General features: G+C 33.9%; 1 protein-coding gene across 1 annotated transcript; it reads right to left on the bottom strand.

The window, feature by feature from the left end:
- Positions 1 to 336: 336 nt before the first annotated feature.
- LOC123540903 (uncharacterized) lies at positions 337 to 13781 on the bottom strand. Its single transcript, XM_053527224.1, has 6 exons — positions 13627 to 13781; positions 7294 to 7426; positions 6809 to 6879; positions 6242 to 6379; positions 5878 to 5915; positions 337 to 1538 (listed from the first exon to the last, which is right to left on the bottom strand). Exons 2-6 carry the CDS (start codon positions 7352 to 7354, stop codon positions 1391 to 1393), a joined length of 456 nt encoding a protein of 151 aa, XP_053383199.1. The 5' UTR covers positions 7355 to 7426; positions 13627 to 13781; the 3' UTR covers positions 337 to 1390.
- Positions 13782 to 15502: the final 1721 nt, after the last annotated feature.

Raw genomic sequence — 15502 nt, 5'->3', positions numbered from 1 at the left:
AGCTTCAAGCAGCAGTATAAAAGTGAACAGGCATATGGATGTAGACAGAGTTAAGGTTAAGACCTCGGTGGATTATGGAAAGGTTAATCGCTCATGCTTGAAGCGTGAGCTCATATTTGTATGGAACTTCAATCCATATACTCATCCTAGGTTGAGTGAACGATTCATGAAATTGGTTGAAATGTAAACGTAGGTGGAATAAGGTCAAAGACACATGTTTCACACCCACTAGAGTTTTGTGCAACAAGGATCACATATTGATTTGATTATCTGCTTGAGAATTAGTTATCTTTCAAACAATCATTATAAACTATTGGTCAATCTAGTCAGAAGCAATGCGACTTAAGAAAAATTTATTTTTCAAGTTTCAATACAATCAACAATCATACAAAATATTTTGTGTGAATGAACTTCATGGAATTTTATCAAAGCTAATAAAAATCAGGATTAGTAAATGTTGCAAAGCCTACAGATCATGAGCTGTTGCCTTTGTGTCGAATATTCTACATAAATATTGCATTTTGAAACTCTGGTATTGTCTTGATTTTATTCGTGGTCTTTTTCTAGTTAAGTCTGGCTCGTAACAACAGCAGTATTATTTTCCGTGTTTGGGAAATGAATAGCGAGAATGTAATTTTATTCTGTATAAAGGAGAAACGTGTGTTTTATACGGTAATAAAGCATCTCTTCCGTTATTATTATTATTATTATTATTATTATTATTATTATTATTATTATTATACCAGATGTCTGTTTATGTACTGTTCAGTTCTGTAACACTTTTTTCCGATTAATATGATTCTAAATAAGAAGTAAAGAGCATCTGAAAACAACATGCACGCTACTCAATCAGTCTATGATAGGTATCAATCTCACATCAAGTTATTAACCGATAACTATGTGTTACACTATTAGTATAGCAGACTATGTATTTTGTTCTAACGTTTAGATATATTATGTAATATATGATAATCAATCATTATGAGAGGTAACGTTACGAAGAAGAAAAAAACGTTCCAATGTTTAGTTCTTAATTTCTTAGTATGAGTTTTAACGCAAAATGAACTTTCTGGCTGATAACTGACATTTGAAATTATTTCATACATATTTTAATACACTTAGTTGAGCTTATAGTCTACAATTAATCAAACAAAATCATAACGTTAAATTAAGTTATTAATAGAATTTACTTTTATAACTAAACTTTTTAAATATTCAATATAGAAATGTTGAAAAAAAGTTACCATGAAACGGTGTTATTTATTTGCCTACATCAGTAATACAATATTAGTCGGTTTAGTTTCTCTGTTATGCTATTCTGAAACGCATTGTCTGATTGAAGTTTCTACAAACTATTAAAGGCTTTCAAAAGGTCCTTTCATTTATAAAACTACACATTTTTATCGAATTTGTAGACATTTTTATGATCTTCTCCTCTTCTCCAGACTCTGACTCTTCTCGCTGTTCTGACTGCTCTTCTCCAGGCTCTTCTCACTCGAAATCCCCATGCTTTCTTTTGCTGACCGTTAACTTCTCCGCTGTAATGAAAATTCTCATTTACATACACAGTCAAAAGGTTGTGAAACAATAGTCAAAGTGCTAGAATCAGACGGCCGGTATTTCAGCGAATGGTGGCTGATTTCTACCTTATCGTGTTGGCATGTTGGCGAGGCGAAAACATGACAACACGAAAACTCGACAAACACCTTATTTCTCGAGTTTTCGTATCCTCGTGTCGGCAGGGTGAAAACACGAAAACCTGTAAACACGACAAATGTAATATGTATCGTGTTTTCGTATCCATGGTGCAAAATCAGAACAGCACGACTAATAAAGGCACAAACATGATACATTATACCCGCCAAGAGAGATTAGGATAAAACTGAAGGACGGACGACGACCGACGACCAAACTGATATCTCTACCGCAAGGTTGTGGCATGATAAGCCAGATCTTATCTCCTCCGTTTGTATGTTTTTCCTAACGCAATAATATATCAAATAATGTTCAGATAATCCCCTTGAAAAACCAGTTATCCTAGATGTTCACACTTCACTTCGTCTACATAGACATTTAACGAATTAAGACGAGGACTGTCGGCATCTAAGACGACCGATATTTCAAGGGAACTATTTCAACATAATTTAATTACATTGTGTGTGATAGAAAAACAGTTCCAAATGTTACGACGGATGATTTATAAAATCAAACACACCGTCGCATAACAGCCGCGTATACCCCAGTCACACATACGGCGCGGATAGCAACGTCTAGCCGCGGATAGAAACGTAGTAATCAGTATCGATCCGTACCTGAGCCGTACCTGAAAGTAGTAATCCGTATCAATCCGTACCAACACTTGGACAAAAGGTATTCAAGACTTATCCCAAACTTGCAAGTTTCTCCAACTTTTGAACATGCACAAAAGTTTGACCGATCCGTAGCCATTTGAGCGTGACTTTAGTCCAACTTGGTTGAAACTTATTCATCCGTAGTTAAACATACTAAAACGTAGTTATCCGTACTGAAATGTACCTTGCCGTATTGATCCGTAGCTGAACGTAGTTATCCGGGGCTGCCCGTACTTAAGCGTAGTTCAACGTTGTTCACCGCAGGCCCGTCCACGCGCTGAGCAAGTTGCCAGGCGCAGTAACACGTAGTTCAACGTAGTACTTATTCGCGTCCTGTATTTTTTGTTCCCCGTTTCTCACCATTTTCCCGTACTAATACGTACTGCTCCGTACTAATCCGTGTCCGCCACCCCACAGACCAATTCCATCCGCAACGTATCTCAACGCACGGACATATCCGTATGTGTGACTGTAGCCTTAGTCTCAACATAAACAACGCAGGTAAATATATTGGAACAAACAAAACTTAACATTTATCTGTTTACAAACATCTTTTCTAAAATGGCGTGGGAGAATTATGGTTCCTGTGTGCACGCGCACTGTGACCATCTGGAGCCCCAACATGTGTCACATTCCATACATGTTCCCGATGGACGAAAAATTATAACCTGAAAACATATCTTTGAGTTTTCCCTATCACATATCAAACGAAATTATTTTAGCATAATTATCCTATAAACCAATATGTAATAACAAGTCGTATGGTTAATATAAGACGGAACATCGTCATTTTTTTCAACCAAGGGAGGTATATCATACACTATATATCACTTTAAAATTATTGTTGTTACCTCCCTTATTCAATTAGAATTTCAGTAGGCCTAATATTATATGATAAATAAATGTATTTCCGACAGTAAATTTAACAAAGAATAGCGACGTATTTTGTACTTTTAATTCGCGTACAACACCATGCATACCTGTATATTGTCTACTGACATAACAAATCGAATAAATATCAATAAATTGCTTTTGATATAAAGCTAAACTGTTCAGCATTGTATGCGAGAAAGTTTCTATATAATATTATCGTGAAAAGTGCCAATAATACAGTGGTCAAATTTATCATGAATCAACATGGAAAACTTCTTATTTTACATACCCCTTCCAGGGCCTCATGTCGCACGCACGCCGTTGCTAGACCGTGATTTTAATTACGTCAGTTATTCAGTAAGAGCTAAACTTTATTTTGAACAATATTAATAAAAATGTAGACCTTAATCTAGACCCAAAATTAAATAGCTTTAAAAACTGTTTGAAACAATGGGAACACAGAAAACTAACATTACTAGGAAAAATTACAGTGATAAAAACCTTTGCATTACCGAAACTTATATATCCCTTTACAGTTTTACCGGGTCCGTCTGAAGAAAAATTAAAGGAAGTAATAAAGATAATGTATAATTTTATAAGGAACAATAAACCAGAAAAAATCAAAAGAGATGTATTACAACTTGATTACGAGAGGGGAGGACTAAAATGATAAATATTGTGTTTTTTAACTCGATAAAAGTCTTTGGATAAAACGATTTATGTGTAACAGTGAAAGTGTGATTTGAGGTACTTTCTATAATGCAATTCTCAAATGAGCAGGGGTATTTGAATGTAATTTAAATGAAAAAGACATTGAAAACATGTATAAAACAACTCATTTCTTAAAGATGTTCTTATTGCATGGCATACCATTAAGAAGGTTAAATTAAATGACATAAGTGGAAAACAGATAATCTGGAACAACTCTGATGTAAGGAGTGGGAATAAAACGTTTCATTACAAAGAATGGTATGAAAAAGGAATAAAATATTTAGAACACTTATTTGATTACAGGGAAAAAAAGTGTTTTATTCTTTTGAACAATTCAAATACTGATACAGTCTGGAAGATAATGAAGTCCTAAAATATTATCAAATTATCACCAGCATTAAGCCGGACCTAAAAGAATCACTTAAAAAAGAAAACATTATATACACTACTACAGACAACCTGCGTAATAAAATTTAGGCAGCAAAAGCACCAAACAAATTACTATACAGCAAACAATCAAACGTAAAACTCAAACTAGAAATAAAATCAGAAAAGACCATCTACTGTTGAAAACAATAACATAAAATAAAACAAAATTTATAGACAAATTTTTAAAGCAACGATAGACATAACAATTAGAAACTTCCAGTATAAATTTTTAATGCGAATGGTTTCAACAAATAAGTACTTGTTCAAAGTGAAATTGTCTAGAACAAACTTGTGTGATTTTTGTAACATGCAAGTGGAAAGTATAGAACATCTATTTTTGGAATGTAAACATGTTCAAATTTTGTGGAATAGACTAAGTAACGTTCTTGCAGAAAAAGGAATATCGTGCCTGTTCAATCTAGAATGTATAAGTTTTGGCATTGTGCAAACGGGGTTAAAAAGCAATATCATAAATTTCATGATTTTTTTTATGAAATATTTTATTTTTCAAATGAAAAATAGGCAAAAGGTTCCCGTATTCAACCAGTTTTTATCCTATTTAAATATAAGAATTTGTCTAGAAAAAAGAAATAGCAATCATGCAAAATAAACTTGATTATCATTTGAAGAAATGGTTTTTCTTAAATCTTTAGTATGCATCCTTACCACGTACATCACTGAGACACACGAAATAATATTTGAAATAATCTACTTAAATGTAATTAAGAGCGCACATGGGTATACTCTAAAGTACGTTTTTTTTTCTCTACTTTTATCTTATAAAGTGTTAACTTTCTTCTCAATTTAAGCGTCTTATCATGCAAAGTGGATACATTTATTTTTTTTTTTGACATACAAAACAATTTAATAAACAAAGCTGAACGGGAAATAACTGCAATTGTTTTATGTATTTCAAAGATATTACTTCTGTTTTATTATTATATGATAGGTCTGCAGAATTGTACAAAAACAAGTGTAACGTGTTTGTATGATGTATGTCATAAAAGAGAAAAAATGAATTATAAAAAAACAACTTTATTTTGACAAACAACCATTGATAAAACGTTGCAGAACTAAAACAAAAGTTACAGGTAAAGAAACTTTTTTTTCTGTCCGGGTTTGGGTATTCGCTAATTGTATTTCATTGGCAGACAGACCTGATTTGCTATCATTTTTACTTGGTTGCGTTTTAAGTTGCTGTCCTATCTTAGTCTTGATTCAATATAGGTAGATAAAGACATGATCCTTTCAAAAGGTATGCAAAAATTGAAATACTGAAGATGATGTTTCATTCTGGCAAAAGGATGGAATGAAAAGTGGATCGCTTTTAATTAAACGTGGTCTTACTGCAGTGCTTTACAGTGACAATGATCAAATCACCGAAATATGAGACATAAAACAAACAAAACCTATCTTGAAGTTCATTCGACGTCTTCAAGGGACATTGATTCAGAAGCAAATAATACACGTCTGACATCAAATGAAAACTGAAAACTCAGAACAAGATATCTACCTTGGACTCTCTTGGTTCGGGGCAGCCGTAACCGTGTCCTGTAAAATAACAGAAGTATTTTGAATAAACAGTATACCTATTCTTGTAAAGAAAGTGTTGTTCTAAATGAATTGAAATCAGAAGGACACAAATAAGGAAATTCACCATCTTCTTTGCCTTTTCGTGGTAAGTTATATTTAAAGAAATAATAAAGCTATAAGAACGTACTACCTTATGCATACACATTAGAATAATCAAAACATTTAAAAAACCTGGTATCAGAAAGAATGGTCTTGAAATATTAAAAGGAATACAAACTAAATCTACGTATTCAAACATATTGACGCAAGGAATAGTACAAAAAAAACAGAAAAGAAATGCTTACTGGTACGTCCTTCATGCAGTCATCCATGCAACCTTCGTAGTCGTCCGCTGCGGCACAATCATCTGAACAACATTGTGACGCACATGCGTAATCCATAAAACATTCTTCTGTTTCACACACATCAATCTCCTGCGATTCCTATTTTTGAAAGTACATATTATAAAATACCCAATGAATCATATGACTCACAAAATCGGGGTATTGCTTAGGTCACAGCGCATCTTCTACTGTTTGCAGCTGTATTTTAGAGATAATGTGTAAGTTTGCAAAATTCGAATGGAATTGTGTAAATAAAGGTCATAGAATTGGTACCCTATTCGTCGTACACAACTATTAAAGAACTGGACACCAAAATTGCAGTTTGCTATAAATTCTAACAATTAAGTCGGGTCATCTCCTCTGTAAAAATACCTTTTGTACTTTCACCAAAATAGAGGTGATTTAAAGAAGAATACAAACTATTTATAACTACAATGGCTTCTCTAATTATTCTAATTATTGAATAACTAGTTTACCCGAAAGGGGCTTAAGCAGTATGAAAAGATAAATAGATAGATAAACAATTACCCGATCTAATTTATCCTCAAGAGCTTCCAGTAGCCTTCTCTCTTCTTCATTCAACTCATCCGTCGCTTGTACTGGAACACAAAATCATGTTGAAAAAATTAAAACGGTTTAGATAAGATGGAAAGAAAATTAGATAAACCATGTAGTTAGAAAGTAAAGCATCATCTGGCAGGTGGCTTATCTAAGCAGCAGGACAGTGTAAATAAATCCCAGCCGGATTAATTCCTAAGATACACAATGACCTGATATGTCAACACACAAATACTTATGTAAATAAGCGAAACCCTATATAACAATGGCAACTCAACAAGACAAAAACATCATCTAGTGCATGACAAACAACATGCTTTTTAAACTCTTTCACCTGTTCCGTCGGACATATTCAAAGAAGAAATTATAATGTCTTTCTTTTAGCGCGTTATAACTATTCTAATGATTATTTGGGATGAGTCCAAATTACTGTAAAAAGTAGTAAAGATATTTACCATTCTGGTTCCATTTTGCAACCGCGAAAGCGATGAAACAAACAGTCAGCCACTTGAACATCTTTATTTACGTACACCTACTCACAACGTGTGGGGTTGAACAAATGCTTTCTTTGCTGTATGCCGATTTTACCTGTATCAAATTATAATTTTGTTATATTAGACCTTGATCTTTTTTACTATAAAACTTATTAGTTTGAAAACGCGGGCATTCTTTAATAACAAAACATTTTTTTCTATCTCGTTGATAGTTAACCAGAACGTGAGATACATTTTTGGCAAATTCTAAGTTCAATTATTTGTTCTGTCGAAGGAAAGTCTGGCAAAAAAGATGCAGTAACGACGCTGTCCAAGCCGTAATGGCAATGCACGCTAACCATGTTTCCTAAGGACGGAAGGATGAAGTCTCTTAGTCACAGCACAGTCCCAATACAATGGCACAGTGTTAGTGTTTTCAGCAGTGGAGGCGGGGATGTGAATTGCTGGCATTTGCAGGGGGCATGGTCCTGCTGGGACTCAGGCGTCGAAAGATCGTGGCTCCAAGTAAAGTTGAATACCGATTCTGACTTCTGCTTATTGTCAATGCTGGGCATATGTATTCGACTCGGTCCGTTTACCTTGCAACACATTCACAAGTACGTCTACGCAGTAACCGTTTCAATACAGTGTCAATTCATTGATAGCTAGGTTTAGTGTGCTGGCCCTGGTTATGCCTTATTGTCTAGTGTTCCTAAAAACTCTTTTTTGTACATTTGTAATTCGTGCGTTTTTGTTTGCAACTCTCATTACGGGTTTTGGTTGGCATACCTGGTTCTTAAATTAGTAGATGATGTCCCAAATTGAACGTTTATCTTCACTTTGATTTTAAACTTTAACTTCATAGATATTAGAATGTTATCCCTTTTCCGAGTTTTATATGCCGTCGTTATATTTTGAGTGTGTCGAGGACGTGGATCGGATGAGTGCATATGAAAAGGTAAATTTCTTCTGTTTGTTATCAACAGGATTTATTTTCAAGTATAGTTGCTCCGTTATCACGCTTGTCTCTCTTACCCCTCATTCTTTAAAGGAAGTTTAAAATACAGTCCTTATTTACATAAATAAATTATATTTCTCTAGACTCCATAAATTTAGTAAACAATTATAAGCATGTCGCCGTTTTTATATTATCTTCAACTTGATTTTTTTTGGCAGATTTCCTCTTTGATGTCTTTTATCTACTTATCCGAAAGATATAAAGCGGTAATAAATTGTCTCCATTTTAAACTCAATTTAACTTTTTTACAGACTTCCTCATAGATATCTCTTTATCTATAGATAAAAAAAATCTTCCTTTTTCGGCACTTCTTTTTTTATTTAAGAAATAAAATATTTATTTTTCGGTGTTCATGCGAAATGAACGACAAAATAGGATCGGCAAATTCATGAATCGCGCTAGCGATTCCTGTTTAGTTTGCCGATCCTATTCTGTCGTTCATTTCGCATGAACAATGAACAAAAATATTTTATTTCTTATATTTACATCATATTTCCTTTCCTTTTGAAAACAATATTATATTATAAATTGCATACATTTTGTTGCATTTAACATTAAAATCAGCTTCCCGGCCATTCTGTTCACCAGATGGAACAACTGCAACGTCATCTAAGGAACGTTCTCCCTGCCTATACGCGGACATCGTCAAAACAGCGGCCCATTACAGTGCTTTAGGGTATAGCGGATAACTAACTAATTTTTCCTGCATTCCAATTCAAAGAAATGACAATTATAGTTTTTTTTTCAGTATATCAGACAGAAAACATTAAAACTGTCAGCTTTTCATAGAAATTCGTGTGTTTTTTCTCTCCACGCCATTGTTTACATATGAGCTGATTTAGGGTGTACAGGATAGCTTTGGTCATTTTTTACATTATAAGTTTAAAATCAACATGTTAACAAACTTTCCACGACTTCTTTAATATGAACCAGAATAATAATGTATTCTCTTTTCAAAAACATTCAGCTTTTTAAATTTCTATTAAATACTTTTCATTTACTGACATTTTTTACATATACACTATAGGGGATAGCTTTATTTTACATTTGATGACATATGAAAAATAACACAACAAGCAAATATTTAAAATGTATGTCAGAATGTCTGTTTGCATGCCAGTAAAAGAATGATATGAAAATTTATACAATAATTCAAGTCTAAATATAAAATTTACCAATCTATCCTCTATACCCTAAAATCCGCTATACTCTAAAGCGCTGTATCACTTAGCGGCGTTGACGTAATTTTCGCGCCTTTCCTTTTGCTGTTCATACGAAATGAACGTCATAATTTTCAATAGAAAAGAAAAGGGCGAATGTAAATAGAGTTATTTTAGATATAATTTATAAGTGATGCATGTCTTATAACGTTTTAATCAAATTAAAATGAACAAGTTATATTTTTTTATTTTATGTTTTTCGGTGGTTTATCGAAATATAACGATGAATTATATCCTGATAAACTCACTGGCCACTCAGTGAAAATTATCAAATCTGATACCCGGATTTAATGTCAAAAAGTTTACCGAGCGTACTGAAAGCCGGAAACAATATGACGATGACGTCGTTAAAATGACGTCATCTTTGCGATGCTTCCTGATAAAATTTCCCGCAAATTTCGACATTTTATTGAAATAAACACAACAAAAGTAGAGTTTTAGACATAAAATAAACAGAAAAATTGTTGGTATCGATGTAATATCACGGTAATTTCACTCGTGAACACCAAAAGTTGTTATTTTCACTCGTGGCTGCGCCAATCGTGAAAATATCACTTCTGGTGCCCACTCGGTGAAATTATAACGTGATATTACACCGAAACCAACAATTATCCTCTATATAGACTCTATAGTTTTCACTCTGTTTTATTAACGTTTCGGCCTAAAAGCCTTTATCAAAGTGACAAATCACGAGTAATTCTCTACATCATGGCGTCTCTCAATACAACAACAAATATTTACATTCGCCCTATTATTTTCCATTGAAAATTATGACGTTCATTTTGTATGAACAGCAAAAGGAAAAGCGCGAAAGTTACGTCATCGCTGCTTAGTGATAACCTTCCGTCTGGTGCACATAATGGCCGGGAAGCTGATTTTAATGTTAAATGCCACAAAATATGTGCATTTATAATATTATCTTGTTTACAAATGGAAAGGAAATAAAATGAAATATAAAAATGATACTATTTTTTTCGGTGTTCATGCGAAATAAACTACAGAATAGGATCGGCAAATTAAACATGAATCGCTAGCGCGATTCATGGATTTGCAGATCCTATTCTGTCTTTCATTTCGCATGAACACCGAAAAAAATCATTTCATTTCATAAATACAAACTCGGAACTGACGTAACGTTGTTAAACGTCAAGTCCCGCTAAAAACGAAACACATTTATGATTCATAGGGGAATGTCTATAATTATCCTGTTAATATTTTTCATTCATACAATATACTATCATTTTAACAGGATAACTATAGACATTCCCTATGAATCATAAATGTGTTTCGTTTCTAGCGGGACTTGACGGTGACGTTTAACAACGTTACGTCAGTTCCGAGTTTGTATTTCATTTGTTGTTGTATGAAGCACTATCAATAAATGTATGCATTATCATATCCCACCCACTTAATATACCTTGAAATGGTACTGGATCTCTTTCAGAGATCTTCGATCTCTTCGAGAGAGCTAACTTGCGTATACATGTTTATTGATTGAGCTTCAAACACCTGTGTATTGAGAGACGCCATGATGTAGAGAATTATTCGTGATTTGTCATTTTGAGAAATGCCTTAAGACCGAAACGTTAATAAAACAGAGTGGAAACAAGAATGTCTTTGAACATTCGATACCCCTCATGGTAAAAACAGTGTTATATCTTTATAGATATTGTCGGGGCAGTTTTCAGTAAAGTGTATGGCTTTTTACTGCCCCATCGTTTTGTATTCAGAGGCAATATTTTTTGAATACTGCCAAAATGATGTAAGAACTTGCTATCAAACTGACAGAGAATGACAAACCATCAGTAAAATATGACCTGTATGGAAAATATGTTGATGGTAAAACTATTCAGTATTATTAATGTCAAAATGTCAATCTAGCATTATTATCAGTCTTTCTGGAATGTCATTCTAACATTAATGTCAGTCTTTCTGAAAAATCAGTTTATAACAAATTACTGTTAGTCGGTAAATATCAGTCATTATCGTCAGTCTGTCGAAAAGTTCAGTCTTTTATCAATGTCAATATGTCGGAAATATCATTATGTCTTTATTGTGAGTCTATCAGAAATAACAGTCTATCATTATTTGTCGAAAATATTAATCTGTCTTTAATGCAAGTGTGTCGGAAATGTCAGTCAATCATTATTATCAGTCTAGAGATCTGTCGGAAATGTTAGTCTGTCTGTCGAAAGTATTAGTAGGTCTGTTGAAAATATCAGTCTGGCGAAAGTGAAAAATCACACACTGTCTGAAGTGTCTGTCTAGCGAAGAATGATAGTCGTTGGAAATATCAGTCTGATGGACATAACAGTCTGCCGGAAATGGCGGTCTTACATTAATGTCAGTCTGCCGGAAATAGCAGCCTATCATTAATGCAAGTCTTTTTGAAATGACAGCCTATCATTAATGCAAGTCTTTCGAAAATGGCAGTCTATCATTAATGTCAGTCTGTCAGTCGAAAATATTATTTAGTCTGTCGGAAACATTGGTCTGTCGGAAAATTCAGTCTATCATTATTATCGGAAATGGAGTCTATAATTAATGTCAGTTTGACACAAATGTCAATCTAGCGTTATTATCAATCTTTCTGAAGGATATGTCTGTCATTAACCTTTATCCAGCTGCCAGCTGCATTTGCGACCAATGTAGACCAACATCATCCTTGTAGGCTGATCATGGTCAGCACTGTTCGCTATTCAGTCAGTAAATTTTCATTGAACACCCCTTCGAATAATAAATGGTACTGTCCAAATAGAATGACGGACCATTCCATTTTAGAAATTTACCAGGCTAAGCGTTAAGGTAGTTCTGCACGGTTGATAAACCGGAAATAATTGCGTAATTTCATTTATCCAGATAACACGAATTAAAGCCTGGACTCAGTATACGGAAAAGAAAATAGTTTTATGAATTAATTGCAACTTATCAGTTAAACGGTAATATTACTATCTTTTAAAATACAGACTATGAAATTAAAGCGCTTGACAGTTAAATCATTTAAATCAGCATGTAATGAGAGGATCCGTCTGTAATCCTGGAAGCAAGCACGCCGAGCTATACATTTTATTTCCTTACTATAAATCTATGTCTATTCACGACTTCGACAAATTCCATTAAAATTTGATCAAAATTGTGATTTTCTGATAGACGCCCTGTGAGGTCAACATTTTTCAAATCAGTCTAGCAAATAAATCAAGCAGTCGTTTTTATTCTCCGATATTTTCTAAGTAAATTCTGAAGTTTTGAAAAGTCAGGATTTTTATCAAATTCTACATTGTAAAAAACATGATCCAAACGTACAGAATTTCCTTAATGTCAAACTTTTCGAAATGCCATTTTATGATTAATGTTAGTCTGTCGGAAATCTCAGTTTGCCAGAAATGTCAGACAGTCTGTCGGAAATGTCAGTTTATCATTAATGTCAGTCTGCCGGAAACAACAGGTCTGTCTGCCAAAAATGTTAGTTCGTTTCTTTTTCGGAAAATTCATGCTGGCTGAAATGACAATGAGTTGGAAATATCAGTCAGTTTTTATTGTCAGTCTGTCATAATAATAACTATAAAAATATGGAAATAACAGTTTATCACTTTTTCATTCACCAAGAAATGTCAGTTTGTCTTTCGAAAGTATCAGTCGGTCTGTCGGAAATATTAATCCGTTGGAAATGTCAAACTTTTAGAAATGCCAGTCTGTTCGTAATGTCCGTCTGTCGGAAATGTCAGGTTGCCGAAAATGCCAGTCTTTTGGAAATGCAAGTCTGTCATTATTATCAGTCGGAATTATCAGAATCTGTTGAAAAAGCAGAGGCGCATTTATCGCGTTCAAATAATATTTATATTAACAATACTGACTAAACTAAAGTCTTTCTGAATTTCCAATACTAGATAAATTTGATGGAGGGCCGCCGACATTCGGTCAAACACATCTGCGTTTAACAATTTTCCCTACTCATTTTAATATGTTTTCATATTCATAATTACAAATAATCATTCACATTATATCATAGCAATGAGTGAGGTAAAATTGTAGAAGGTATTAAAAGACATAAGTGAAGCAAAATAAACATATATTTACCTCACGTATATATTCGCTGTGGCTCCGTACCAAATAAATGAATTGCGCCACTATGTATCTTATATGTATTAAACTCCTCCCCTAGAATGAGGTGTCTAACGCGGTACTGTAAAGTGTTTGTAGAGCTGCATTCACAATTAATGTCGTATATAACAGTTATAAATTCGGTGTTTTAGTGATAGTAAATATTTATACTGCACTTAGCTGCACATTTATTTAGCGCTCACTATTCTAAAACTAACACACAGTACTGTTTATTCCAACAAATAAACAAAATACTTTGAAGTAATTTTTCGTATTTTCAATAAGGAATCGATCCTACCGATTTTCGTCAAAACTCGAGATCGATCCCTCTACGGTAACATGCGATATACCGAATGAGATATATACTATATGTGCTTCCGACACGTGAACAGAGCGTCTGACTTCGAATTTTTTGGAAGAATACGCTTTTTACTTGTGCCAGATATGCGTCCATATCACGTGTCAGAACCGTAACGTCTTGCACATCAGTACAAATATCGATATATCGTATATATACACGTAGTGTGCACTTGTAAATAAAAGCTTCTAGTGAGCACAGTTAACATAAATAAATATACTTCTCCGGAGGATGCGCCTATCCAAGAGACGGAAATTACCTGTAATACAATACAATACGGGCAGTGTTGTTTTTACTCCAAAATCTACCTTTAAATTGATAGGGAATCGATCCTACGCGTAGCATCGATCCCTCATGGTAACATGCGATATACCGAATGAGATATTTACAATCGAATTAAAAATGTGTAGACAGTTCTTTTCAATGTTATGTAATGAATTGAAGTCGCATCGATTCCCGATGAGGCTAGTGCCTTCTATTCTATAAATCAAAGAATCATTTATTATATATAGTGCACAAGCAATTTCTTTCATAATTTGTTCCGTCTTTAACATTTGAGATGCAATAAATACATACGATAGCTTTCATGACAAAAACTGATCGAGCTAAGCTTCCTATCTAAACATGTCTATAAAATCAGAAAGAAATCATTTTTATAAATATAAGTGCAATCAAGCAATACCTTCTTCAAATCAAAGCTTTGAGAGGGTCGTGGGTAGGGGACTGGTGTTCGATTTTCCTCCTTCTTATCAGTCAATGACTGTGTGGTATACTAACGACTACATTTACAGTTTAGTTATTATCAAATACTAGGCCACTTGTAAACATACATTGTAATAAAATATTTCAAAGAATAACTTTTATCTTAAGAGATGAAACCAAAAGACTAGACGTTTAAGACAAATAAATACTATAAACAGCCTCGTAAGAAAGTACTCGCAAGTCGTCTTTATATAAATCTCACACTTATAAAATCCATTCACGTCGAAGGACGGGGTACCCACCTTGCACACACCTTCTATATTTTCGAGAGTTACGAGGGCGGTTAAAAATAACATAGACTTTTGGTTTCGGATGACGCATATAGTGTAAAGTGCAATGTGAAATATATTATTGTAATTCGCAATCTTTCTCTTATTTGGTCATACATTTTTGCTGATAGGCAAAGCGCGTGGAACGTTTTAATTACCATAGCTACGCATTACCGGCGCAGCCGCATTTTCATTTGTCATGATTTGAATTTCATCGCTGATATTCGCACTGATAGAATACGTTTTCGCTAGAAAATATGTCAAAGTGCAGCAACACGTCAGGGCGACATGCACCATGAGTATGGCATCATTCGGACGTAGGAGACGAAAGTAAACAACATTTGAATTAAATGAGTATCACTGTTTGTAATGCTTGTTATGTCGTCATCAACTCGCATAGATAATCAGTCAGTTGTTTAGTTGCGAAATATAGACACCGTATGATGTTGCTCGAGGGGCATCT

This window comes from Mercenaria mercenaria, chromosome 16 (genome assembly GCF_021730395.1).
Source record: "Mercenaria mercenaria strain notata chromosome 16, MADL_Memer_1, whole genome shotgun sequence".
Taxonomy (NCBI): domain Eukaryota; kingdom Metazoa; phylum Mollusca; class Bivalvia; order Venerida; family Veneridae; genus Mercenaria; species Mercenaria mercenaria.
The sequence above is the reverse complement of the archived record's forward strand: the minus strand, read 5'-3'. Positions and strand labels throughout refer to the sequence as shown.